Below are 27,816 nucleotides of genomic sequence, written 5' to 3' on the forward strand. Positions count from 1 at the left end.
TATAGGTTCCATAATTTCATCTGCTGACACTTCCTTTCATCAAGGCTCTTGAGCCACTTTCCATGCCAGTTCTATTTTAGGATGAATGGAGCCTGATCACCCTGCTAAGGTATGTCCTGATTTTGGTATATTCTGAGAAAATTGAAATGTATATGCCAGAGAAGAGAGAGGAAGAATGCAAATTGTAGCAAAATCTGCATGGATGATGAATTTTCAACACAATTTTTATTAACCATAATCCTTTATTAGACCTCACAGAGGTGTAAACTATACATACAAATACATTAGAAAGATACCCTCTTAACAGTAATGCTTCACATTTTGGACCTGATACCAAGAGGGTTGCAAACATTTCAGTACATTCTACAAACCAAAGGGTGCATTAGCCTTTATGTATACAGAGTGACAAAGCCCTTTACTGAAATCAAAGTAGATAAAAGTGAAAATCAGTCAACTACTTCTTCCAACCTTTACCTACCATAAATGCATATAAAAGCCTTTAAAAGCATGAATACACTATTATTTATGGAGCAAAGTTTACTGTTCTAGACAGCTCATAGAGAAAAGGGAAGAGAATGGTCAAGATGGCATTACATTAACTGCAAACTAGCAAAATTTCTTGAATTTTTTTTATATTTGTACATATCAAGAGCTCCATTTTTTGATTTATTGGTTGTTACTAGAAAAGCTTATAAGTGCTAAATGGGACGAATAGCGCAACAAAGACATTGTTGAGGTATTTGGGGGATTCTGCAACACAATGATGTTACATACACAGTATGAAATATTATTTGTCATCAAGTAGTGACATTGTATTATGAGTAAGCACAAGAAAATAAAAAAGAAAGAATAAATCCAGTTAGAACTTTAATAGATATTTAAATGGTTTCTAGTAAATGAACACTTAACACTTGTCACTGTTTGGTTATAATGAATTGAAATGTTAATAGTAGGATTATTCAGTAGTGAAATCAGAAACTCGTATCCACATTCATGCTTTGCATCATGGAAACCCCAGTTTTAGTCAGGATACCAATTGAGGTCCAACACTGAAGAAAGAAAGGACAGGTACTCCTTATGGAAAAGCTGTCCTGAAAACCAAGTGCTATTAATCTCTTTGTTTAGCATTCTGGGTGGCTTTGCAGTAATTTGGAAGAAAAGAAAGCTTATACACGATTTGATTATCAGCAGCAGGTGGTGCTGCTTTTTCTACTTTCATTTTGTTTCCTGAAATCCTTAGTCTTGATAAACATGTTTAATATTCAACCCTAAGACTCCAAGGATTAAGAAACTGTGAAACAGAACCATCACATTCTGATAAAAGCAGTGAGAGGTGTCAGACTACAGGTGAAGCTGTTCAGAACACTATGAAGTACCAGTGTGCTTTCAGTCGAGTGTTTTATGACTCATGTCTGGTGAGACTTAGTTTCATCAGGCAACTATTATCATTATCTATTTTTGAGAATTATTTTTTCACCTTGCTCAGGATTTCAATAGAATTCTGTTGGACTAATTGCTTAGAAATGGTAATAAATGAAAAGATGTGATTTATACACTGTAACATGCACTGTCATTTATTTGCATGTGCTATACCATATTCAAACTTTTCCCTAAGTGGAAATACTGAAGAGAACCGTGATTCTTATGTAGCATTTATATCAATTGTATTTGAAATTTTAGTGTAAAAAATAGGATAGAATTCATTGCTGTGCACAAAACAAGGACATTTTACCTCTTTATTGTTAACATTTTAGTCTTTCAGTTTTGGATCATTTGTCCTTGATGGTTGTTAAAGTGAGGGTTTTCTCACACTGTAAGTCAGGTTAATGCCAGTAAACCAGGAAAAGTGGAGCATTCATTTGATTTTTAAATTTACGAAGTTAAATATTTCACTACAAAATATGAGTTTCATTTAATCAGTTGTTTATATAGTTATCTGGCTAAACCTTTTCCTTTAACATGAGTATGTCAAGCATGATCCTATTTGTCAGGATAGAGTGCTTTTTGTTCTTCGGGTATTTTGTTGCTGCTTTTGAGGAATGAAATTACACTAATGAATGGAAAATACAGTAAAATGCAGTGCCTTTGATTTAGTTAAAAATGGTGGGAAACATTATCACTCAACTGTATTTGTTTCTTAAGAACTTCAATAAAGTGTGAATGTGTAGTTATTTTAGTATGTTAAATAGTCGGGGGAAAGAAGGTTTAGCAGCAGAAATGTCACATTGGTGCTTTTTATGGCTTTTGTGAGCCAAGCTGGCAAAATAAAAAGTTACTGAAGAACACAGAGAAATCAAGAATTATTATAAATAATTTGGGATACAGGAATTTGCTAAGCCTTTTCCACTTCTCATATTGTTAAGGGTGCTGTAGAGAGGGATGAATTATTCTTACAGAAAGCATATAAATGACAAATTAATAGTTGAGGTGATGACAGAAATTATCATTCTGCTCTGTTTACATTACCCATTATTCTTCCTTTGAAGAGATCCTTACACTTCAAAAAGTTACACTTAATAGGAGTTTTATGGAGAAAAATGAAATAAAAGATAAAATTTTAAGAAAGATTTTTATAATGTGGCCCTCAGAGTTAGTATTTTATATCTGTATCTAGACAGATAAATATATTTGCCTGATGACAATGATGAGGTTCTTGTGGTTTAAATATGTGGTCATTTCTTCAGGTATGAGAAACAAAGACATAATCTAAATTATGTGACATCCATATTACAGTGTTCCTCTAAGATTCCTGTTGGATTACTGAATATAATCCATAAGATCTGAAGAGAAAAAAGTGAGCATTTCAATTTTATGTTGACAGGAAAAAGAAAAGCATAATATACACATGCACACACACTTGCACTTAGACATGCACACACTGTAGCATTGTCTATATATACACATATATGTGTACATATATATGTGTATATATATTTACAGCTACACCCTTGATGCAACTAGTGTAAGATTTCCTAATGTAACCATCAGGGAGGTCCTTCCTATTTTGGCCTCTGCCAGAATGGTATCTCTATACTGCATGACATGTAATCAAATTTAAGATAATCCCATAACACCCTTTGTGTAAAAAAAAAAAAAAAAAAAAGTCAAAGATGATTTCTATATATCAGATACCGTGTGTTTGGGCATTTATAATCCAGTAGAATATTCCAATGCTGTCAGGAGCGAAATGTTTAGTGTAGGAGTAGAATGGGTAACAACTTTGTGTTGAACTCTTTGTTTCTTTCCTTCAAGACACATTTAATCTAGTTGCTTTACTGAGTGCCACTTCCACACATGAATTGGATAATTAGTAATCTCATTAAGAAAAATTCTTTATTTTATGCGGATTGTACCCAAGAGAAAAAATACCACTGAAAGTCTCATCTTCTCCTCCTCAGCCCTTGCCCCCAGAATCAAAACAAAGTGAATCAAAGCAAAACAACCCTCCCAAACAGACAAACAATAAAATTATCTTGCAATAGTGTTTTAACTAAGTTTGGTGGGAGAAGCAAGAGGGAGGAATAAATGTTGGTTTTGATTAGAAATTGGGTGTTTGGAAGACTAATTTCCACTGACCATTATCCTAAAAAGAGGGACCAGTGTAAGTAGATCCCCCGCAAAATAAATTATTACTATTCCTTTTCAAACTAAAAATAAAACATTTTAAATATATTGATTATACCTTCATCAGAAAACAACATAAGTATTCTCTCTGGCCTACAGGTTCCAATAACCTCTTTTTGGGCTTAATTTAGCATAATTTCAAAACAAAAAAAAATGAAATGTGAAATTTTGCACATAAGGATGTTCATAGTTACCCTATAAAGTAATAAAGAAAAATAATTCACAGACTGTTAGCCATATATTTCAACTTTTTCTCACAATTTGTAACTGGTGGGAATTTGAAAAACCCAACAATATCCTGTTAGGACTAATTTTTTTTTTAATCCATGTTAAATTCAGTTGTTCTTGCATCTTTTGGTGGCTTTAAGAACATTAAATTTTGGATTATGTGCCATGAGTGAGAAAGTAATCATTTAAGACTAAAAATGTGTGAAAATCTCGATCATATCATGCCACTGACCCAGTCAAACTCTTCACTGATTTCATACTAGTATGTGGACTAAAAATCTCTAGTATGATATAGGACTTGCGTAATCTGAAAGGCTTTCAGTCATGTCAAGGCTTTTAGTTCCCTGACTTCTAACAGTTTTCTTCATCTGAATTTCTGACTTGGAGTAAAGATTCAGAATTTCATTTAAAGTCAGTGAATTTTTTGTGGCATTTTTGACTCTTATTCCTGCCCCACCTGCATTGATAAAAGATTTCTTTGCTGCTTTGAGTGACAAAAAGTTGAAAAGTTATGGCTAGTTTTATTTCTATTTTAATAACCATACCTATGTAATTGTCATTTTCATACATTAAAAAAATATTTATGCTTTCTTTTATATTTTAGTCAAGTACTTTCTTAAACAAAACAATAGCACCACTTTGGCATTGTTGGCCAAATCAGTAACAGGTAAAGCAAATATGCAGATACACTTTCCTGATCCTAGCACTTTCCTGATCTGATTAAACATTCCTTAATCAGCTTTAGCCATTGGTAATGAGAGAACAAGGAGCTCAGGGGGCAACTGAGCAGGGCTTCTAGTTGTGTATAGAATTCACTTCAGTAAATAAAGCTCACCATTAGTTTACCCTTCAGTCTCAGTGAAAGAATCGACATGGTAAGCTTCCTTGGGAAAAAAGGGAGCCTTGTTTTCATGTATCTACCAGGACTGGATGCAATATCCTGGGCTTTGATTTTCCTCTCTCTTGGCTGAATGGTGCAAATGAGCTTGTATGAGTCCTTCATGGAAATGGAAGTGTGGGTTTATATCTACATTTTGAGCAGAATAAAGAATTCATTATTTTTCCATTTAAACTCTTAATGACTAATTATATTTATTATGGAGATGAGACTTAAATTTTTCTACCTTGATGAAAGAGAGTGACTAACTTCAGTGGGTTTAGATCTGCAGTGCATTTTGGACTGACTGAAAATAATAAGGCTTAATTAAAATTTTAATTATGCATTTCAGTGATATTCTGTGTAATAGTTGGAGTTTTAACTATATTCTAGAAAGCAAAGATCTGTGATTTCTGTCATGTGACTTACACAATAGGGAAGGATGAGAAATAGGCTTTTCTTTACCATTTCAGTGACTTATGAGAGTCAATAGCATCTGGTGGGACCCCTGTTCCTGAATATCTGGAGTGCTATTAAAAATCCATCTGAACCTTTCAATTTCTCTAATTAGAAGTTTTTCAAAACAGACTGCTTTGTACTGTTGGGAGGGAGATCCTTTGGCTCATGCTTCAACTCCTTTAAGTTAGTGGATCTATTGCAACTATTAAGCTAATGCAGCTCTTTATCTCTATCTGAATTTTCTTTTGAAGATGGTGAAGTTATCTTTCACACTAACTGGTTTATCATGTGCTCCCTTGCATATGACTGGAGATTTCTCATACAAAATGCATATCCCACCCATGCATTTCTCACCTCTGTGGGGCTGGAGCTACCTTCCATTTTGTGATATCATTTATTCTCTAGTAAAGTGAAGTGTTGCCTTTGAAGTTTGCAGCTATTCAGTATTTATTTTAGTTGCTTTCAAGAATTGTGCTGATTTGTTTAGACAGTTGTCAAATTGTGATAAATATTGCTGTCTCTGAGTGATATTTTCTAATTAGGGTTTTTCAACAGGAGAAATATGATGGCATGGATGTGAGTGTGTGAATACCAAGATAAGACTATAAACATTTGAATTAATTTACAGGAATTAATCCAAAATTATGTAGTTATTCAGTTAAAAGCGCATCAGTAAAAAAAGTTATCTACAAAGAAACTTGCTGCCACAGATATCTGCAAATTTCTTTTTACACTCGCACCTTTCTTCCCTCTTCCTCTTAGAACTTCAGAAGAGACGGGAGACAGAAAGGGTCATGGGGCATGAAATGGAAATAAGTATTATGTCTGTGACACCAAAATAATGGCTTGTTCTTAGCTTGCATTGCAGAATTCTTACAGCCATTAAAGTAAAAGTCCTTCCCTCTCCATCCCCCCTGCCAAAAAAAGGCCTGTAGGAGCTGTGACAAATATCAGAATTGCTAACTCTGTTTATTGAAATTGATGGTAAATAATTTAGGTTAGCTTCCACATCTGTTTCTCATTACTTTCTTCCTTTTTCAACATAACTATCTCAGTCAGTGAGAGCTGTGACATATTCTTTTTATTCATTTACTGTTCTACTTTTACATTGCTATGGCAGCTTATTGTGCATATAGACATCCATCTCACAGAAAGCAGAGGGTTTAAAGAGCTATATAGGAATACATTGCACTTGTTAAAAATACAAACCACAGATTTTCTATGGGAATAGAAAAGGAACTACAATAATTTTTTAGACTTTTATGACCTTTCCTGCTTATTTCACAAGGGACTGTTGAGGAGCTGTACATATGCAGTCTGGAGAGAACTTTCTCTTTTGTTTAAGTCAATAATTATCAACTCCCTCAGCTGCAGAAGAAAGTAAGGCAGATTTCAGCAGCCTTCAAAAGGAGATACACTTCCTTTATAGATATAATCTACCACCTCTCTAACTGCTGCCTTCAGACACTGTTTTCCTGGCCCCCTGTGGAGCTGAGCAAGAGTTGCTTCATCCTTTGCCTGACCCCTACCACACGTAGCATGGTGAGGGGAAGAAGTTGAATGGGACCACATTGGAGTTCTTGGACAGAGTGGAACAGTGTGTTCTCCTCTGCCTTGTCTTCTGTCACAGACAAGTTTAATGCTCACCTTGGGACACTGTTGGCTGCTTGGCCAACCTACCCTGGGCTGGTTTACAAAAACGCAGCGGAGGACACGGTGTTATTCAAGGTAGAACCACTGTCAAAGTTACATGGCAGGGATTATCTGGGGATCTCTGTCTCCCATAAGAGTACATGAATGGCAGTTGTCATTAAGGGTGTAATGATATTGTGGTTAATCTCTCCTCGAGGACTCATTCTACACCAGTAATTTGGTGATGAGGTTAACTTTTCTGATTTATGGAGAGATGCAGCAGCCCAACTCAGAGTCAGGTAAACCACATCTGATTGTGGGAAGAATTAAAATGGAGGGGAACTTGAGTACTCCTTTATGATTGAACAGAATGCTGGTACTTCAGGAACATTTAGGCCCTGCTGGGCTACTCTTTGAAGTCACTTGAGGGCTGATTTTCAAATTGTCTTCTCTGGGCCTAGACATCTATGAGTTTGTGTTCCACATAATCAGATGTCAAAACACCACCCTTCAAATATCTAAAAGGAAAACAAGTATCTGAATTTTCTTTAGAAGATGGTAAAGTTGTTTTCATGTTGAAATCTGAAGCTATTTTAGTTGATTTAAGCTGAATATTTTTGAAAGTATTTTGTTATTTAATCTTTGGCTTGGTCTTTCCATATTTGCTTTTACCTGTTACTGTTTTGGCCAGACCCTTTCATGTAACAAACTATAAAATAGCACCGTTGTACTATAAAACAGATTTTTTACATACTGTTTGATATATGTGTATTGTTGATATGCTAAATTTTACATACTGCATTATATGGAGGAAGAAAGAAGTTACCTATACTGTTGCAAAATAATTACCTGGAAGAATCATTACTGGATCGAGAGCCTATGTATGCTTTAACTGCTTTTAAAAATCTTTTGTCTCACAAATTGCAAAAAATTTGCATGCTTGCAAGAGAAGGAAGAATAAAACTGTTTTAAAACAAATGCATCTATAACCCATATTTTGTCAAAATGCCACAGATGGAATTAATCGATGTTTAAAGCTGTATATGTTACCTTACTGCTGCTGTTACTGGGAATGTCAAACTGTGCAAATATGAAGGGGTAGACAAACAATGTTTTCAGACATTGTAAAACAAACAGCCTGTTGCTTGTAAAGAAGTGCAAATAAAAAAACACCACTTAGACAAGGCTGATGAATGACTCCAGCAGCCAGTGTTCATAGGTTAATTTAGTGCAATTGGATCCATCAAAGGCCCATAAATTTCTAGGCTTTTGAGGGGCACAAGACTTTAAGAGTTTTCGTGCAGGACATTTAAAACAGGTTAACAAACAGCAATATATCAACCACAGAATTTTTTAGCTCTGGGCTAGTTAAAATGTTCTGTTCTCTAAAGACTTAATATTGGAATGTTTAGTTGCATTGTTCACTGGGAGAATGCCCATTGGCTGAAATTGCATCAAGCTTTTTAAAACAAAGGGGTTTTTTAAGTCTTCCAATGTTTAACAAATAATTTATTTACAGCAAAGTATCCTGCAGATGGCACATTCATTCTTCGTTCTTGTGGATGGCATGTTCTTACATTCTGTAGTTTCTGTTTCCTGTGTTCCCTCTACTTGTGTTCTTCAAATGCACTTCCTGAAAGTTTAGAAAGAAACATTTATTACAGGTAGGTTTAAATACATTGTATGATCACAAAATTTATAAGAGTGGGAAAACAGTTGTCCAGAGTGCTGGAACTGTTAGATAATTGTGTTTTAATCAATAATTCAGTTACCTATAGAGAACTTAACTATGCAGAACTTCTGTACCTGAAATTCCCTGTTCTCCTAAACATAAGCACTTTGACTGTTGTCATTCTTGATCTTGGCAGAGATGTCTGCTTCTGGAACCTCGATGAGCTTAGGCACCAAAGATTTCCTTTCTTTCCCAAAGACATTTGCAAAAGCAGGATGTATAGGGGCCAGGGAACTTTCAGGTTGTAGCTGCAGGATTTATGGAATCTCTTGGGCTTTGGTGCCAGGTATTTTCAAAATTGCTCTGCTAACTATATATTGCACAGATGGCACATTAGATGTGTTGGATCAGGCCTTGAGGTGGAAAAAAACTGTGGGCTCACTGTAGGAGCTCCAGCCATATAATTTGTATTTTCAAAACAGACAAGGTGATGTGCCAGGCAAATCTAGAGAGCTTTGGAATGAATAACGCCCTCAGTTCTCTGTCATCCCAGGCACAGGCCATCTTCAGCAGCAGCAGACGGGGGTAGTATATACATTTCAGTTTGATTTCCATGTTTGCCACTCTAGTAAATATTAGCCAGGCCCAAGACTGCATATTCTGTATCAGACTAAAGTCAGAATTATTAAGCTGACTCTTTGTGTTTATAATACTCATCAGAAGTCAAATTCTTAGTTAAGTGAAATTATGGGGTTTTTTCCAAGAAAAGCAAGAAATAAAATTAAAATCCTCTGTAAAAGGCGCAGCCATGTGTACAAAGCTCTACCACTGCGTTAGCTGTTATTTAAGCCCTAAGAATAAGGAGCCTCTAAAATTTAAAAGATAATAACATTTTCTTGCCTTTCTAATGGACAGAAATAAAATGAAAGCTGATTTGGTGCATTGGTTTTGTGGGTTTTTTTAGTGATTTCCCATAGAAAATACAGATAACCTTTCCATTTTTCTCCAGTATCAATTAAAAATAAAATCAGAAATTAATTAAAAAGAAAACAAATCAGAAACTTTCAAAGGATCACAAAACTGGAACTCAGAGAGAGCTTATTCATTTTCCTTGGATTTTTATTGGCTTCTGATGGATATGAGAGGAATTATTATTTAAGTATGTAAAACAAAAATTAAGCAGTAATTGCTAAATTAATTATACCACCTCCAAGTATAAAACATTGAGCCAAACTAGAATTTATCATCACTGACAAGCCAAAGTTGTTAACAGCAAAATAGTCATAATGAAAAATGTTTTTTGTTAGGAACACACCATTATAGACTAGATTAATCATCCAGTCACTGTTCCTGTGAACAGTTCAAAAGGCTTGTCCTCATCTAGTTTTGCTAATAGTGCTGTAGAATAGCATCAATCAAATACAGAATCAGAAATGTCAACGGAATTCTGCTTATCCTTAAATTAAGATATATTTTACTTTTCATTGCCTGCTTCTCTTCCAGCTTTTCCAAAATGACCTTTGCTGTCTTCACTTTTTCCTAAGTTATACCTTAATTTTCACCCTGAAGAGCTCATTCTCAGGGAACGCTTAAATTTTCACTGATGTTCATTAAAATCATCATTGCAGCATTTCACAGGAGTCTGCCAACACTAAGGATCCTGCCTTATTCTACAAGTGCTTATATTGGTTACAATGAGCTAAGAAAACAGGAATTTCTTTACTCATTTGCCCAGGGTTTTTTTTTTTCTACACAGCAACAAAACAAAATATTCTCCTCAGTGCTGACCCAAGGTGTTTCTCCTTGAAGAGAGTTTACCAGCATATAGCAAAAGCTATATGCTTCATTTTTTTTGCCAAAGGTCATATATTAAAGATTACAAACTCTCGATCTATAAAATGGACAGTGAGAGCCTTTAACAACAGCCATTTTGCATTGCAGTGACTTTCAAAGTATATTTAGCTTGAAAATTAAATATGTTTCCCAAATGATAATATAAATTCTGTCTGCTGCTGGTGTTGTCTGACTTTAAAATGGCTTTATAATTCAAATAAAGTATGTACTAAGATGCGGGAGTGTTTAGTTTACAGATTTTAATACTGACACGTAGGTGGAAAAAGGTTTGTCATTATATAGACTAGCTTTGAAATTGAAGGAAGATGGCAGGTTGCTTTTAGAACACTTCCTTCTCCAGAATCAGCATTTTGATAAACAACTACCAATAAGTGTACTGGTTGTAGCATGCATGAAATGCTTTGACCCCCATAACACAATTTTTTTCATGTATGAAATGCTGAGACCACTGGGGGAAAAACAACAGACCCCAAAACGTGTGAATTAGATTTTCAGACCTGCATTTGTACTGGTATAAAGAAGTTTATGTTGTTTCTCAACTCATTGAGAAGGAGGTAATTAGAAATAAAACTGCTCTGAACTGATATTCAAACCCAGACAAAGACAATCATAATTTTAAGATTAGAGATGTGCAATGTACAAGTCAGCTAAAGAGCAGCAAAACAGACTTCTAGCCCATCACCTTCAGCATGGATCTTTGGAGATAAAGGATCATTACCATTAGGATAACAACTACCTGTGTGATGGTAATGGTCCTTTGACTGAGATGGAGGAGTATTGGGAAGCATGCAGCAGGATTCTTATCCTGTTAGGGCAGACATTCAAACCTCATATTGGCATTGAAAGTTCCCTGATTTACTGGTAATAAATGGAAATTCTAATGTTTGTAGTAACAGGCAGGATACCTTAGCTATGAATTCCCCATGAATTCTCTGGGGTCTCTTTAAAAGCTTTCTAATTCCATGGGCAGTATGATCACTGACATAAAAACAGGCCTTCAAAGCAAGCAGTGGGAGAAAATAATTCTCTGAGGCCAAGTCCTTCTATCTGTTACACCTAAAAGTTCACTCTTTGGCTTGGTAACGTGGCGTGGCTTCAACAGAAATTAGGATTGGTGCCGTGGTGCATATTTTGGCCTATGAATGTATCTGAGTTGATACTGAGCCAATTGCAAAAGAATCTGCCAGTCTTAGATAAGTTAATGAGAAATAATGCAATACTTTTTCTATTTTCTCAATGGCATTTTCTTAAACTAAAAATACTAATGTCTTTTCCCTTTCTCTTAGTCCCACTCAGTATTTATTTAGATTTTGAAGATTAGCTAAAATATGAACAGTATTTTTGAGAAAATCCACTTCCTATTCATACTTTGTTGGTGTATATATATATGTTTATTTTTCACATATAAGGCCTAAAGAAGAAAAAGGACTGTAAATCTGAGGAAGAGCAAAATTATGCCTAGATATGCACCTCTCTTGCCCTTTTGCTCAGGTTGCAAGGGCATGGCATGGCACTATGTTCATGAACAAGTTCAAGTTATGCCAAGGTTGGTGTAGATTGGGTGGCAGGGAAACATTTCACAGAAAACATTGTCAAGCACTGAAAAAGGCTTCCTAAGGAAGTTGTGGAGTCATTATCCCTTGAGTTATTTAAAATATATGTAAATGTGGCACTTCCAAAAGGGTTTACTCTTGGACTTGGCAGTGCTGAGTTAATGGCTGGACTCAATGTTCTTAGAGTTCTTTTCCAACCTAAGTGATTGTATGATTCTTTTTTACTGGATTTCACAATCAGCCTTACCAGCCTTCACATTCAGTAGTAATTTTCAAGGTACCTTGTAATCTTGAACTTATAAGAACATTGTGACATTGTTTGTGACACTTCTTCATTAGAAAAGGCCACAATCTTCCCTCATGTGTAGTTTTGGAAATTGCTGAGTTGTTTCCTTTGGTAAGGTGGTTGTTTTTCAAAGAGCTACTTAATAGTTCTCCAAGTTGCTGTTAAAATTTTATTCACTGAAAGGTAATTGACTAAACTTTTAGCATTTTTCAAAAGAGAAAGGAACAAGAAGAAAAGCTAGATCATACCATGACATCAAAGACAGGACTTAAACTTCCCTCCTTGCTCTTGTTTTGCACTTTAAATATAGTGTAAAACTGGGAGAAACCATTATGTTTCCAGCAAACATATTGAAACTGTAAATAAAAGAAGATCCCTACTCCACTGAACTAAGATAATCTACCAAATTGTGCCTAGCAGGAACCATCTGCCCAAAGAACTGGGGAAATAAGCCACTTACTTAAGCCCTAGAAACACTGAAACAGACCCCCAAATCCTAGATTTGTCATTTTAAAAGAGTACGAGGGGAAGCTGAACAACGACTATCATCAGATGTATGAAATGCGTAAGAAATTGATTCTCTGTGAAATCTGAGAGGAACAGATCACTACAAATCTTATATATTGCACCTAGACCTACCTTACATCTTGCATCTAAATATGAAAATTTTGAAGAGACTGTATATATATAACCATAGGTCTATATATTCACACTTTCTGTGAATAAGATATCGATCTCATATATAACATATCATATTGAGGGAAACAAATTGTTAAACAAAAGTATTTTACTTAAGTATATTTATTATTTTTGTTAGAATCAGTGGCATATCAACACTATGAACTATCTAAATGCATTCATCTTGGGAGAGTTTCTCCAAAAAAAGCTTGAATATAGTTGCCTTCCTTAATGGTGGCATGTACAACTGACTGCAAAAAGAAAAGAGAAAGAAAAAAATTAAATGAGAATATGTAACTGTTTTTCCTACTGAATTCTGCTTCTCTTCCCTCCAGTGTACTTTTCTTTTATCTGTCATAAATCTGAATAATAGTTTCTCCTACCTGTTCTATTTTTTAATTTCCTCAATCTAATTTTCTCCATCCACAGATAAAAATGAAAATTTGTTTGTATTTCCCATCGGATTTGTTATTTTATTACCAAGTTCCAATTTAGAAGCATTTGTTCTTTTATTCTGTTCAACACGCTCATTTTCACATTTCTTTAAAGGCGTTTTCTTTAATATTAATTTGTCTCTAATGTAATTTTCTGTCCCATTTTCTAAAAATTCCAAAATTCCATCATTTATTTGTGATGCACATTTGTTCATTCAGTTTTGCAATATTTTTCATCTTCTTGACCTCTTTGATCTGTTTGACTCACATTTTTTTTCCTCTCTTTTTTTTTTTTTTTTTTTTTTTTTTTTTTTTTTTTTTTTTCTTCTTGTGCTCCTCATTGTCCTTTTACTGCCCTTTCCACCTCTTGATTTTTTTTCCCTTTTTTTAATTTCTGGGATGATTTTTTCAGCAGCTATGCTCTCTCAATTACTCCCTCTATTTTTTTGTTTCCTTCTTCCAGTACCCCTCCCGAGTGCTACCTCCCCTGATGCTGCAGAAAGATACAAGGTCTTTCCTGTCTGCAAAAAAACACAGTGCACTCCTGCCTGTGTTTTGAACTAGGAAGAGGACAGCTGCCTAAAGATGACGACATTCCTTAGTCCTCCAAGGAAAGTAGTGTGGAGATCCATCAAAGAGCTGGCAGGTATGTTGTCTCCTTTACTCCAGTGTTTTATCCATCGCCTTAGCAACAAGCATGGGAAGGAGCACACAGATTCCTGGCCAAGCCTGTTTTCTTCTTTTCCAGCAAGGATTAAGTTTGTGTTCCCAGGTAGAAATAAACCCAAAGCAGGGATTTCTTGTCTGCAGTTGAGCTCCACCTGAAGAAGTCTTCCCTTGCTGCCCTGTGTGCCCCTTGAGATCTCAAGGTGGTACTTCCCAGGAAGGATCATACAGGCACTGATTTTTGGAAAACTCTTGAGGAAGAAGGGGGAAAGGATTCCATTCTATGGATTGACTTATGGAAAAGAATAGATCCTGGAATGATTACAGTAGTTCTTTTCATAAAGTTGATATTAAGGATTTTAATATACAGCACTGGTTTCCTGACTTCCTATGAAATCTTTGGTTCCAGGTCTTGGAAGCAAAATTTTCAGATAACTGCAGGAGTGGTGCCAACATGTGTGTAGGACAGACAGGGTCAACAGCAATAAAATAAATCATGGGAGACTTACAGCAGAAGACAGATAATATGTAAAACAGATGTTCAGACCTCAAACGGCAGACAGTTGAACATGAGCTTAATTGTAGCCTAGTCTAAGACAGGTTTTCTGAACTATAGTCTCTGTTGATACATTTATGTACAGTATATCTGGTATCAGAGGAGCAAAAATCTGGACACTCAGAACTCTGCAACTATATAAATATTATCAATCAGTATTGGAAGTGGCTTGGAGAATATACATATTGAACTTTAAATAGTTAAAATGAGGTATGCAGTGATTGCAGTGACTATCCATTTAATCTAGTTCTGATTAAAAAAAGGGCAAAAATAATGAAGAAAAATAATTTGCTCATTTAAATGTAAAATGAATAGCAGGATGTCTGAGTTCCTTCTTGATCACTCACTCTATCTCTGCCTAAAAGGGGAGGCTGAGTAAAGGGATTCTGGATACATGACTTGTTAAACATTCAGTGTTTAGTTTCTCTTTTGAAGGAAGTCTTAGATGGTATTTATGATTGGATGGTGTGGATACTTGTCACTTACAACCCTATGGCAGGATAAGACCTCGCAACTACTAGTTAAGCAGTTCCATGTTTTATTCAGTGTTCTGAGAGAAGAGATGGAACACACCACTTCCCACTTATTTCCCACCTTGGCAACTATTCTCCAAAGTCCCGCTAAATCTAGTGGGCAGAACACATCAATTGTTTTCTATGTTACCAGCCTTGATAGAATTTCCCTTCCCTAAAATAAGTAGGGTTTTCTTGGTTGGTTGTTTTTTAATTGGTCTGGTTTGATTGGTAGTTAGTTAGTTAGTTGTGAATTTTCCCTGGCCTGGCCTACCTTTTGTGCTTTTGGCATGTCGGTATGGCGCTGGGCGCGTACGGACCGTGCGGATTTGGGCGGTTTTATTGGAGCACAATACATCTCCAGCCTCCTCAGGTCGCAGCTCTGGAAGCAGCATTCATCCACTATTCCCTTGTGGTGTAAACGTCTACTGCTGGATCCATACCCTGTGGGCTTACCTATTCAAAACATGAAGGGAAAGATTTTATGTTAGAAGGGAAATGCAAAGGTCTCAGTAGCAGTCATATTATTAACATGTATTACGGTAACTGAATCACCAATGACCATTGTAGAGGCTGCCTGTGTGTATCTATTCTAAGACCTTGTTCTTTGAATATTCCTTTCCAGATACTCCTGCAAATGGACAGCTTTGGTCTCTGTCTGTGTGTGGTTGCTATTTAAGCATTTGAGCAAATCTATGACTTCTTAGAAAAGTATGATTAAAATATTTTCTAGAACTGCATTAGCCTCAAAAATGGAGAGAGGGGAAGATGAAATCTGACATTTAGACATATTACAAAGGAAATTTGCCTTTTAGCTTTTGTACAAAAACTAATTATTGATCCAACTGAGGTAGCTAGTGTGTAAAAACCATAGATCACAACTGTATTGTAGACAAGTATTTCCTAATAAAAAAAGGCTACACCGAGGTACTGTGTGAAGTCAAAGTGTGTTCCAAAGGGGAAATAAATACTCTGTACCACTGCACAGGCTGTAAGATCTGCAATCTCAAAAGTGGGAAGCAGGAATCAAAGTAACAATGTAACTGGAAGTAAATGGGAAGGTAGATGGAAGAGATGAAAGTGGAAGATTTCTATATTCCATAGATTTGCACAAAATAAGGAATGGGACTGATATAGCATGGCTTTCACGTGCTTTGCATTTGTGCCAGGCATCTATTGAAAATACTCAATTGGCAAATGTTTTGCAATTTTTACTCAGCTCCAGTAAAGGCCAGTATTTTTATTTTTATTCCTACAACTCTTGAACACTTATATATTGTCTTTTTCCCCGCTGTAGTTTATTACTTCCTTAGTAACTGCTGAATTCTCTGCTGTCCTATACAGAGATTAAAGACTCATTATTTCCTGCGATTGTTTGTACACAACTAAGTCAGATGTGCAGTTGCCCTGTTATGACTAACTAGAAACGAAGGAACAGCAAATGCACAAAAAGTAAGTAGTTGCTTACTGACTACATCTATTTTAAAATTCTGGTAGAATTTTATTTTAGACAGTAAAATTCTGAAAAGATTAAGTGTTTTGTTTTGACATTTTCGGCATTAAATGTTTCCATTTACAGAATGATCCACATTGGTTAAGAACTGAAAAATATGGGGGGGGGGAAAAAAAAGAGAAGTGTGCCAAGAGCCAAAAAATGAAGTAACTCAATTCAGTCAGCTCTACCAATTTCTTTTCTTGCCTTTTTTTTTTTTTTTTTTTCTTTTCTCCTTCTCAGTTGTATCACTGAAATGAAAAATCTGTTATTCATAGAGTTTGGCAGGAGTTTACATTTTAAGAATTAATCATATTAAATAAAGGATAAGGATATCAAAAAAGATGAATATTCAGTTTTTCTTTGGGAAATTATTGCCCCTAATGCTTTTACAGGGAGTCTAGGTTGATATCCATGTGTTTGTCCTGCAGCTGTCAATTTGAAAAGACAGCGTTACAGTTTACTGTTCCGTGTGATTAAAAGATGTATCCACTGATGAAGAACCCTTGAGGCCTTAGAACATTAGTAGATGAAAAGACCCTTAGTGGTACATTATCTCTCACATTTTAGCCAGCAACTCAGCCAGTTATGAACTAACTATGAGCTTTGTAAATTCAGAAAACAGGTTTTTTAAATGTCTGTTGTTTTTTTTTTTTTCCCAAGGGACTATAAATTAAACAAAAAGAAAAAAAATGCTTACTTAGTATATTGCAATCCACTTGGGGCCTCTGTATTGTACATTGCCTGGTAAATTACTTGTTTTATAAGGCTAAGCAGTACAGCAAGCCACAGTAGATTAATATTTTGGTTTGTCTGTTTGTATGTGTGTGTTTTTTTTATGTGTATCACTGAAAAGTATTATAAATACTAAGATGTGGAGTTTGGGTGTTTTTTTTTTTTTTTTTTTTTTTTTTTTTTTTTTTTTTTTTTTTTTCTTCCCCCAGACTATTTTCCTTCATTGAGTTGTAACATGAAATGCAAGCTTTTCCTTGGAGATTTTTCTTGAAATCTGTTAATCTGGTTGTTTTAGCCTAATACTTTTAAAATGTAGCACTCCTGATAAAGTGTGGAATGTTACTACTTTGCAGTATACCCACAGCTGTGCCACGTTTTGTCTTGCTCCCATTTAAAGCATGGAAGGGCAAATTCTGTTCCTGGATATGCAGGTGTGACTCTTCCTAAAAGATCCAGCTGAACTGTAGATACAAGAACTGATCAGTTAACTTTTCTTTTATCAGTCTGTTGGTTTTTCAAAAGCAAGCATACCTTAAAAGCTTCTGTTCATTTTATGCTTCAGTGTGCAAATTTAATCATTTATGAAGTTGATAAAATACCTTTACTAACCTATGTTTGCTGCCTGGTTTATTTAGTAATCAGAAGCAGCATTTCCACACTGTCATAAATATGCATAAATAATTGATACAAATCCTGAGTTCTGGTGAAAATCTCAGAATACTTTGAAATAATTTTTAGTTTAGCCAAACCAAAGGTATCTATGTGTTATTTTTCTTTCTTAGAGAACAATAGTTTTATGAAGGATTATGTCATACCTAATACCTCTTTAAAAAGCCTTCATGGTACATGTAACAAGTTGGGAATGGAATCTATCACATCAGTGATGGTGTCAGCTATGAAACATGACATTAACTTATTTGTAGGCTTAAATATTCATGCATTATATATCACATGGCATAATAAATGCTCATCCTTTATATAAAGATAACATTAGTATTGAGAAGTCAGAATTTTTTCTTTCAGGAAATGTTTTCCCAAGGCTTTCAAAAAGACCTAAGCAATCAAGTATGCTTAAAATTTGTGTGATGTAGCAAGTAATATTGCCTAAAGTGCTGTACAATAGAGAGAGCAAATTAACAGAAAAAATACTCCTTTTCAGTAATCATGATCCACAGTCATGATTGAGAAGTATCTGATGACTGAAGTAATTTTAAAGCAATAGATTTTAAATTGCTGCTGACCTCTTAAGTGCTACAGTATACAAAAATGCTATCAGAGAGAAAGATGAGATAAAGAATTACAAGGAGATCCCACCACTTCTACAGATGTTATCACTGTTTGGCCCATCTGTTCTGGCAGGACTGCAAGATCAGATGGCCCCAGTTCATCAAGTTACCAAAGGATGCACTTAGATCTAGGCAAATGTTCAAGCTCCTATGTGGTGTGTTGGATTAAATCACATATTAAACAGTGAGTGCATGCCTGAGTGCTCTCCTACCTAGGGACTGACATAACTAAGCACTTCAGTTACTTTCTAGACAAAAATCCATATTGGTAAATTAATGTCTGGTAGTTCTACATTTTTAATATAATTTCTCCTTTTTTTTCTAATGATGTTGCATTCAATATGGACTGCACCTTCTGTGTCCCTATACTGCAAACCCATATAGTTCTTTCTCATCTTTCTGACATAATTTGAGTCCTGCTTTCCAGCTGTTATCAAAAGTTTCTTATATTTACTCAACCTTCAAAGTGCTGCCTGTGGACATACAACAGTCCAAGGCATTCCTTTTTGCTGATGTACACTGAATTCCTTGGAGGTTTCTTTCCTTTTTTGTCAGTTGCTAGCTCAAAAGAATTTCATATCGTGTAGGTCAAAGTTTACTTAATAGAATATTTGGCACTTATTTAATCTATCAAATCTGTGGATGTTTCTTTCAGTGTGTGACAAGCAGGTATAAAGTCTAGTCACAGTGATGTCCTCTGGAAGCAGGCCAAGGTATAGGATTTCAGTAGTTAAACAGATGGCTTCTGCACTAGCAGCTCTGCCCCTTAAATGATGCAAAGTCAGTGGAGTAATTCAGCAGGACTTGTTTCTATTTGGTTTCTGTCTTTTCTTCCTCATGCCTCCAAAACATCCTACTGTTACTGCCACTGGTTCTGCTCTGCCAGTGGTTTCAGTGTGAGAAGAACTGGTGTAGGTGGGACTACAGAAGTTTCAGATGTCAAGTTATCTAGGCATTCTGTGTAGAATCATAACCTACTGTAGTAGTATTAAAATTAGAAATTACATGAGAAATAGCCCAGGATAAATACAAAGCTAATCTACTCTAGGAAAGAACTGGGGTTATGTGTCCTGGGACTTCAATGTGACTTTTGTATTTGCTGTTATGTCTTTTTTTAGCCAAGCAGTAGAACTCAATAGTACCATGTAAACTCTAATTTTGAAATATATCACAAATCTGAAAAACAGTGGACTTCATCCTAATCTAGTATTAGAGTCAATCTTCAGGTGCAACTGCAGCTTTTAAAGCATGGTGAAAGGCCATTGATCTATTAGAGTGCTGTAGTCTTGTAGCAAGAAACTCAAAATGTTTCCGTCAAAACGTCGTGGTAAGGTACAATTTGGAAGCATTGACAGCAGCTTGCAGTATCAGGATGTATGGGAATATTCTGTAAGGCAGCAAGTCAGTCAGACAGGATTTTCCTGTGGCCTGCACAACAGGTTGAAAGTCTGTGGTGCTTTATTACAGGACAGTAATTGAACAAGCACATCCTGTGTGCTAGATCCAGGCTGGGAGTTAGTGGTTGGAGAGGTTTTGAGTTGCGTGTGCTGTGTGCCTCATGGTGGCACAGAAGGCCAAGGATGCTGAGTTTGAGATCCATCTTGGTCTCTGAAAATTAGGGATCTAGTTTAAGATAGTGAAGTCAACAGGCAGGTGTGTATGGAGAGTGAATTATTCCTGTATTGAATGCTTTGCTTAAAATTAAGTTTATTCTTCTCCTCTGAAGGAAACAGTGTTCTTTCACCAAGTACAGATAAAACTAATTGATCTAGTCTTAGCATATATGCACAGCTGCTCCTAGGAAACTTACTGAAGGAAAATGAATTAAATTGAAAACTATTTGTCCTAAATTACAGAATGTGTGCCTCCGGTGGAGTAAAAGCCATTCTCTTTCATTTCCAATTTAACAATTAAATATAATGACAGTTTTTTCTTAAGAACACGCCAGCCAGTGTGCTGTTTAATTATGAACCTCTGACTACATTCTGTATGTTACTCTAGTACTGTATGTTTTTGCCTTATAAATGCCTGCATATACAAAACAAAAGACTGTTGATATCACTTTTCATCTCCTTGTAATTGAAGAAATGGATTAGTGTTATATTGATAATACTTTGTGAGGATGCTCTGGAATTTCTGATCTGTATTTGAAAAATTTTGAGTCAATGTTCCATCAGCAGGAAATGCCTGAGTTTTGATACTCCTAAAAAGTGTTCAAACAAACAAGCAAGCAAATAAACAAGCAAATAACAAGTCTTGGGGATTGTTGTTAAGTCCCTTACCAGAAATACCTCAAGGTTTAAATGTGCAAAGCAGGCAATCTGATTTTCATGTAAATAAGTTGCATGTATTTTGAAGTGACAATATTTAATATTTAGTTTCCATTTTCCGTCAATGTTTTGTTAATGCAAAAAATTGTTATGCTTAGACTGATTTTTGTTTGTATTCATCAAATGAGCATATATTAGCATTTATAAATGCTCAATGAATGGATGCCCTAGCTCTGAAATCTAATTTAATATGCATGAGAATGGAGGATAAGCTTTATCAGTATGCACAAGTAAAATCTTTATGAAAGCATCTGCATTTGTTAATATTGAGATATTGCACTACAGTTTACTGTTTTTTGGAATACTAGATTGTATTAACTACTGAGTCCAAAGCAAGATGATGTTTGCTCTTGGCTCTGAAGTCCTAGGCAAGTAAGACTGCGAAATCATGGACACTCAGTATTGATCTGTAAGAGAAATCTATCAAGGTGTCACATAGTGTCTTGCCTGAATAAGGGAGACTTATTAACTTCACCTTTTGAAAAGAAGATAGCTCTTTGATATTTCAAATGTAGAGTAAAATAACTATTTCACTTCTTTAAGGTCAGCGAGATAAGAGTAGCTTTATTCCAGATGATCTTAATTTGTAATTTGTATGACTGTCTTCATTTAGTCTGTCACATAGTTGAATTTTTTTTTTTCTTCTAGAAATATCCTTTCAGAAACATTTTTTTTCCTTCATTGTAGAATTGGGAAGGAATTCTTCTCTTCCCATAAACTGATTTCCAAAGTACAGCACTTGTAACATTTTCCTCTCACATACAGGACTGCTGTCCTCTGCCCTTGCTATGGAATAGCTGTTTTGGAGGCCACCAAGTGTATTAAGCATATGATAGAGCCATTATGCTTCACAGAGTAATTCCCAAGCTATTTGCAATGTGTGAAGAGAAAGTGCTATATTTTTGAGTGTTGTGCTGGGATACGAAGTGGGAATTTCAGTGCTTAGATATTTTTGAGGGGGAAAAAAAACTGGAAAAAGGAATGGGAAACAATTTTCTTATTTTCACACCAGTTCAGTGCTCTGGAGGGTGAAAACCTTGCCGACCTAGCACAATTTGCAAGCCTACATCAGATTCCAGGCCTGGAAAGTGCCAGATGCTGCCAAAAAATATATACTTTGGCAAGGGAAATGCTTTGCTGAAGAGAAATTCACTATTGCAAGAATAACCAGGTTGATCAGGGTTTAAGACAAGATAATTAGAAGCCAGTAGGTCATTGTTACGTCTGAATATTGCCCCTTAAAGCCCATTGAGTAGGGCAATGATAATATAGATATCCATTCTTCATGAAAATACATCCTCTCCCCTTCTTATGCGTGCTCTCACAGGAAATAATTACTGCTTACCCTTGTGTGTGATGGAAGTAGGCACAGTTATGATAGAACTTTTCATTTCCTTCTTATTTCAAGCCAATGTAAAACTGCATTCTATTTGGATTATCAAACTAATAACAATGAAATCCTGTAACTGGGTGAAATTGTAGCTTTGCCAAAGTCACTGGTAAATATTTTAGTGCAGTCAGGATTATGTCTTGATGAATCAGATGCCAGAAGTTACTTATATATAACCTGATCCAAAGTCTACTAAAATCAATGGAAAATTTTCCATTGTCCTTAGTAGGCTTTTCAACATGCTGGTGTTGAACACTTGCTTTTTCTTCCAACCTTACCGTTCAATAAGTAAATATTGTCTTAGAGACATCTAAAGAGATTGCAGGGAATGGATGTGATGAGATTCCTTATAGAAGGTAAGAAGAAGAGAACAGATGTATAGTGTGAAGCAGAATGGCTGGTATGTGGTTAATGCCACTGACCCCATAACAAGCAGTACATTGCTTTGCACTTTGTAATCAGAAATTTCAGCTGTACACTGAGAAATGAAAGCAAATAGCAAATGACAAACATGGTACTCTTGCTCTTGCATTTTGGTATCATCATCTGATTAGAGGCAGAAGTGGGAATGGCTGTTCCAAGTCCCATCTAATACATTTGCCATTGTTCAGGAATGCTTGGACGCACATTACAATTTTAATCTTTATTTCAATGGAATAGTCATTATAGGAGGATAAGTAGGTGAGCACAGGCCAATGTCACCTACCAGAGAGGTAGACAATTTTCTTTCCCTTATTAGAAAGAAGTACTGGTTGACAGCAGCTGAACATGTGCCAGTGTGTGCCCAGGTGACCAGGAAGGCCAGTGACATCCTGGCCTGTATCAGCAACAGTGTGGCCAGCAGGAGCAGGGCAGTGATTGTGAAGGGTCTGGAGCACAAGTCTGATGAGGAGCAGCTGAAGGAGCTGGGTTTGTTTAGCCTGGAGAAAATGAGGCTCAGGGGAGACCTTATGACTCTCTACAACCAGGAGGCTGTTGTGAGATGAGGGTTGGTTGAGTTTTACTTCTTCCAAGTAAAAAGTGGTAGGAAAAGGGGAAATGGCCTCAAGTAGTGCCAAGGGAGGTTCAGGTGGGATATCAGGAAAATTTTCTTCACTAAAAGGCTGGTCAAGTGTTGGAACAGGCTGATCAGGGGAGTGGCTGAGTCACCACCCCTTGAAGTGCTCAAAAAGCCTGTCAGCACTTTGTGATATGGTTTATTGGGCAAGATGGTGTTCAATCAAAGGCTGGACTCAATGACCTTGAAGTTCTTTTCCAACCTTAATGGTTCTGTAGGTGTGGCAATAGAAGAGAAAGTAGGAGGGGGAGAGAAGGTAAGGCCAGTAAGGGCCTGGCTCACTCCTCAGTGACACCATTAACTTTAGTGGGTTTGCTCTAAACTCTGTCTAGTAAGATCCCATATCATTGCCAAGGCTTTGCCAGTGAAAAGCACCAGCCTTGTACAATGATATGCAGGAACAGAGCCTAAGGAATAATAAACAAGATTCAGTTTTGTTACCTATGAAGTCCTGAATCTTCTTTAGACTTTCAGTTATTGAACCTTTCTGTACAATTACAATAATTACTCCAAAAGTCACTTTAAGCACAGTCAGATGACTGAATGCTTTTGGTGAAAGTCCAGCGTGTAGCTTTCCTTACAGCCAACACTTTAGATGTGAATAATTTCCCAGAAAAATTATTTTTTGTTGCCTGCTGCTTTTGTCTTATTCGGATGCTTTTACTTATGAAGACTGACCTGCAAGGTTCCTGATTAGAAAGTACAAATTAACCACTACATTCAGAAGGGAAATTAAAACAGATAGGTTAGGAGACAGATTCTTTTATCTTCTCTGATGCTAAACAGTACTGTATCCTAAATTACAAGAGCTCTTTGCAGAGAAAAATAAGAACTTAATTTAAGTAATATTTATGGAATCTAACTATCAATTATTAGCACTGGAGAAGGCCGTGTCAGTGCTGGGATCTGAACCTAGATCGACAGAAGCACCAGGCTTTAACTATATACCTGTCTTTCTTTAACAGTGTTTTTGAGTCAGTAGAACATGTAAAAATATAATCTTGAAATGAAACATCCATTTGAGGTCATGATGCTCCTGTAAATTTGTCAAAGGAGATAAAAGAAAACTGAAACTTTCCAGAGGAGTACAAAGTCATTAGGGAGTGAGGATGAGGTCACTGGAATGAGAAAGGGACAGTGTGTTGTGGCTGGAAGCAAAATCAGAACTAAAACTAGCTAAAATATTGTTCCTTTTGATTCATCTTTCACTCACACTGGTTTTCTACCAGTTGTAGCTCCATCCTTTAGTGGTTTAGTTTTGCGAGCAGGAGCTAGGAGAATCAATTCTAGTGAAAGGAACAAAGAGCAAAAGAACTCAGTGATGAATAACAGATGAAACTATGGTTGCTCTCCTTGTCCTTCCAGCTCACCTTATTATTGGTGAAGACATGCAGGGAGATTATAAAGGAACACTGTTATAGTGCAGGGAGAAATTGGTTCCAGTGTAACACCTTAAATACCAAACTACAGTTTCTGCAGAATCCTTGAGAATGGAAGTGCTTGTAAGCTGTGAAGCTGTTTTATGAAACAAAGAGGATGCAATCCTTCTTTTATGAGGCTGACAATGCCCTCTGCGGTCATGGGTTTTGAAAGGGAATGTAGTTTGAGTAAATTTTTTTTCAGTTCTCACTTGCTAAATTTCAGTGGCCTTTTCAGGGAAGTTCAAAGGTTTTAAAAGTTAATTTCCATTAAAAGAGAAGTTTTTCTAAGTAACCAGAATTATTCCTTTCTTTTATTATTTCCTTTCCAACTTGTTTAAGTTTGATTAATGACTGAAACTTTTGCATCAGTTAAAGATGTTTTTTGAATGGCTTCTCTTATTTTGCAATCCTGCTGTCCTTTTGCTTCATTAGGCTTCTTCTCTGGGTCATATGGGAATACTATAAACTTTAAAAGGGCTGTGGCAATGTTGATCTGGCCTTCAAATTTTAGGTACACACTGACTTTTTTTGAGCCACAGCATCCACAATTATTCTAGCAAGTGAATCTAATTCAGCAGAAAAACAGTAGGATGAATAAGTATTCTTAAAATTGTGTAGAGTTTTAAATTTTTTTCATAGGGGCTATAATGTGCAATCTTATTTGTGACTCTATATCCAAACTGTTAGATGCACTTTGCAAAATTGTTTTTCCCTGTGCTGGGCCAATGTTTTTCACATCATGTCATCCATTTCATCAGTTTGAGCCTAGCCCTGCTCAGGATCTATGGTGGTTATTGAAAAAAAAAAAAAAAAAAAAGTATTGTGGAAAAATACTTGTCTTAGGCATCATTGACCAGTGGAGGGCTTACATGGTATCAGAGCAAATGAGAAAGTAGAACCAAGTAATTTCTATAAAATGCATTTCTAAAGGATCTCTTTTTTATTGCCATGTTGGTTATTAAAAATCACAGCCTGTTTTAATTCTCAGGTCTTTAACAACTATCACTCATTTTTTATTCCTTTACACGCTAATAAATCTCAGAACCTGGAGGACTTTGAAGAAATCTTTTGATCATCAGAAAGCAGAGATTCTTGGTTTTGTCTTGGACATAGGCATCAGTATGAATGTCTTTGGTGTGAGTCTTTAGATATTTAGTTCTGTGGTTACAAGTTACTTAGCTGTATTTCAGATTAAGAACCCAATATTCCAATTAAGAGTTAAGATGTACAGAGGAAAATTATGTTCAGGCATATCCTGTTGGTACCCAGAATTTGACTTAATAAGATCATAAATATTTTCAAATAACTAGCCTTAAGTAGTTAATTGTAGTTAATTCTACAGTTATATCTAGTACTACTTGATTCAGTACATAAACTGGATCAAATAGCATAGAAAACAAAGTTTCCACTCAAGAAAGTCACCTAAACACCAAAATCCTTGTAATTTTTCATCTTTGCTTCTTCTATCTCATTTAGTACACCTAAAGGAGTGGAGAATGTGCAGGTGAGGTTAAATAATTTTTCAGATATTTTAGATGTGCAGTTGAAGAGATTTTCATTTAATAACATATCCAAATCAGCTTTTTCATTATCCACTCAAATGTCATTGAAAAAACAACAACAACAACAACAAAACTTGCAACCTCCTGCACACTTAGTATTTATACTGTTTTAGTGAGGATATAGATGCCAGCAGTACAATGTTTCTTTCTTTTAGGTCTTCTGTAGCAAAACCTTTTAGAGTTCTTTCCATCAAGAGTGATTTTTTGGATAAAATATGACCAATGCTCTCACTGAAACTTTGGGCAAAATGTATCCCGAATTAAATTGAATTTTTTGTGGTTTGGGAAAGTTGGATTAATTTTTTCCCTTGTTTTTTTCTTTTAAATTCTTCTAAACTCCTCACTGCTTGCCAGAAAAGGAGGTGCAAAAATAACCCAAGGAGGCTGTGTGGCCTCTCCTGAAGTGAGAAGTACAGCAAGTTTAGTGAGAGTGGATGTTCACTCTTTTTTCCCATTTTTAAAATTTAGAAAAGTTTCATGTCCGCATCCAGATAAAATCCTAAATGGAAGTACAATAAAGTCACTTTCACAGTTCTTCTTGTCTAAAATGGGTCTGAGTTTTCCTTTCTTTTTTTTCTAAATGATTACCTAAACTGAATCTCTTGTGATTTGGCTTAATTGTTTGCAATTTCTTATCATCTGTTTGTTGCTTATGTCTCTCATGTGTTCCTTCTTGACTTCTTCTGATACCACTTCATAACTTTTCTAGTGAATTTCCTAAACTCATTCCAGCATTCTAGGTGTTCTTTGTTTATCCCTCTAGCAGTTAGACAGCAGGGCATTAAATACATTGCTATCAATTTAAACTTCATAGTTGTTTTGACTTTCCATTCAGCATCATAAAACTATGCAATGATTGCTATGCAATCAACTGTGATCACTCTAAAGACAAAACCCACAAAAAATAAATTAGTGCATATGGTTTTCTCTATGCAACTTCAGAACAGTATTGCTTTAAACCAGATACATTTAAATGTATGTCTCATTTAGAATTGGTGACAATAAAAAAAAACACCCTTGCTGGTTTTCTTTTTTCTAATCTTAGTGATACAAAGCATAAACCAAAAGGTTTTTATGCAGAAATAGCTGCATATTATGGACCTGTGTGGGACTGAATATCTTTCTCTCTTTGTGTCTGTCTCTCTCTACTTGCGTGGCTGTGACCTTTTGCCATACTACCACTTACAAATAGATCTGAGCACTGGAATCTCCTGGATATGGTTATATTATAGTGCAGACTGGCTATGTCTCTGGAAGATTTGAGTGATTCTGTGATAACTGATAAATTTTATCCTAGTACATAAGGTTTAAGAAAAGGCTTTCTGTCCTTTAAATGGTTCATATCAATTGTTCTTAAGGTCACCGTCTATTGAAATAGTTAAAATATTTATCTGACAAGGGCTGAAGTTTATTTCTGCATTATTCTTGAGTTTTTAAGATCCTTTTTTCAATTAAGGCTGTCTTTATGGTCAGTCATACATTAGCCCTGAAAATGCATTGTGACATGTTTGT

The 27,816-nt window shown here is 35.7% G+C and overlaps 1 protein-coding gene across 1 annotated transcript in view; it reads right to left on the reverse strand.

The window, feature by feature from the left end:
• Positions 1 to 6,993: 6,993 nt before the first annotated feature.
• The window catches only part of IGF1 (insulin like growth factor 1), a 48,097-nt gene continuing 27,274 nt past the window's right edge, over positions 6,994 to 27,816 (reverse strand). The window contains exons 3-4 of the mRNA XM_066319945.1: positions 15,306 to 15,487; positions 6,994 to 8,453 (exon numbers count right to left, since the gene is read on the reverse strand). Of these exons, the coding sequence (XP_066176042.1) occupies positions 8,394 to 8,453; positions 15,306 to 15,487 (242 nt within the window). The 3' untranslated portion in view covers positions 6,994 to 8,393. The remainder of the gene's footprint in view (positions 8,454 to 15,305; positions 15,488 to 27,816) is intronic.

The sequence above is a fragment of the Sylvia atricapilla genome, chromosome 5, assembly GCF_009819655.1.
Source record: "Sylvia atricapilla isolate bSylAtr1 chromosome 5, bSylAtr1.pri, whole genome shotgun sequence".
NCBI lineage: Eukaryota > Metazoa > Chordata > Aves > Passeriformes > Sylviidae > Sylvia > Sylvia atricapilla.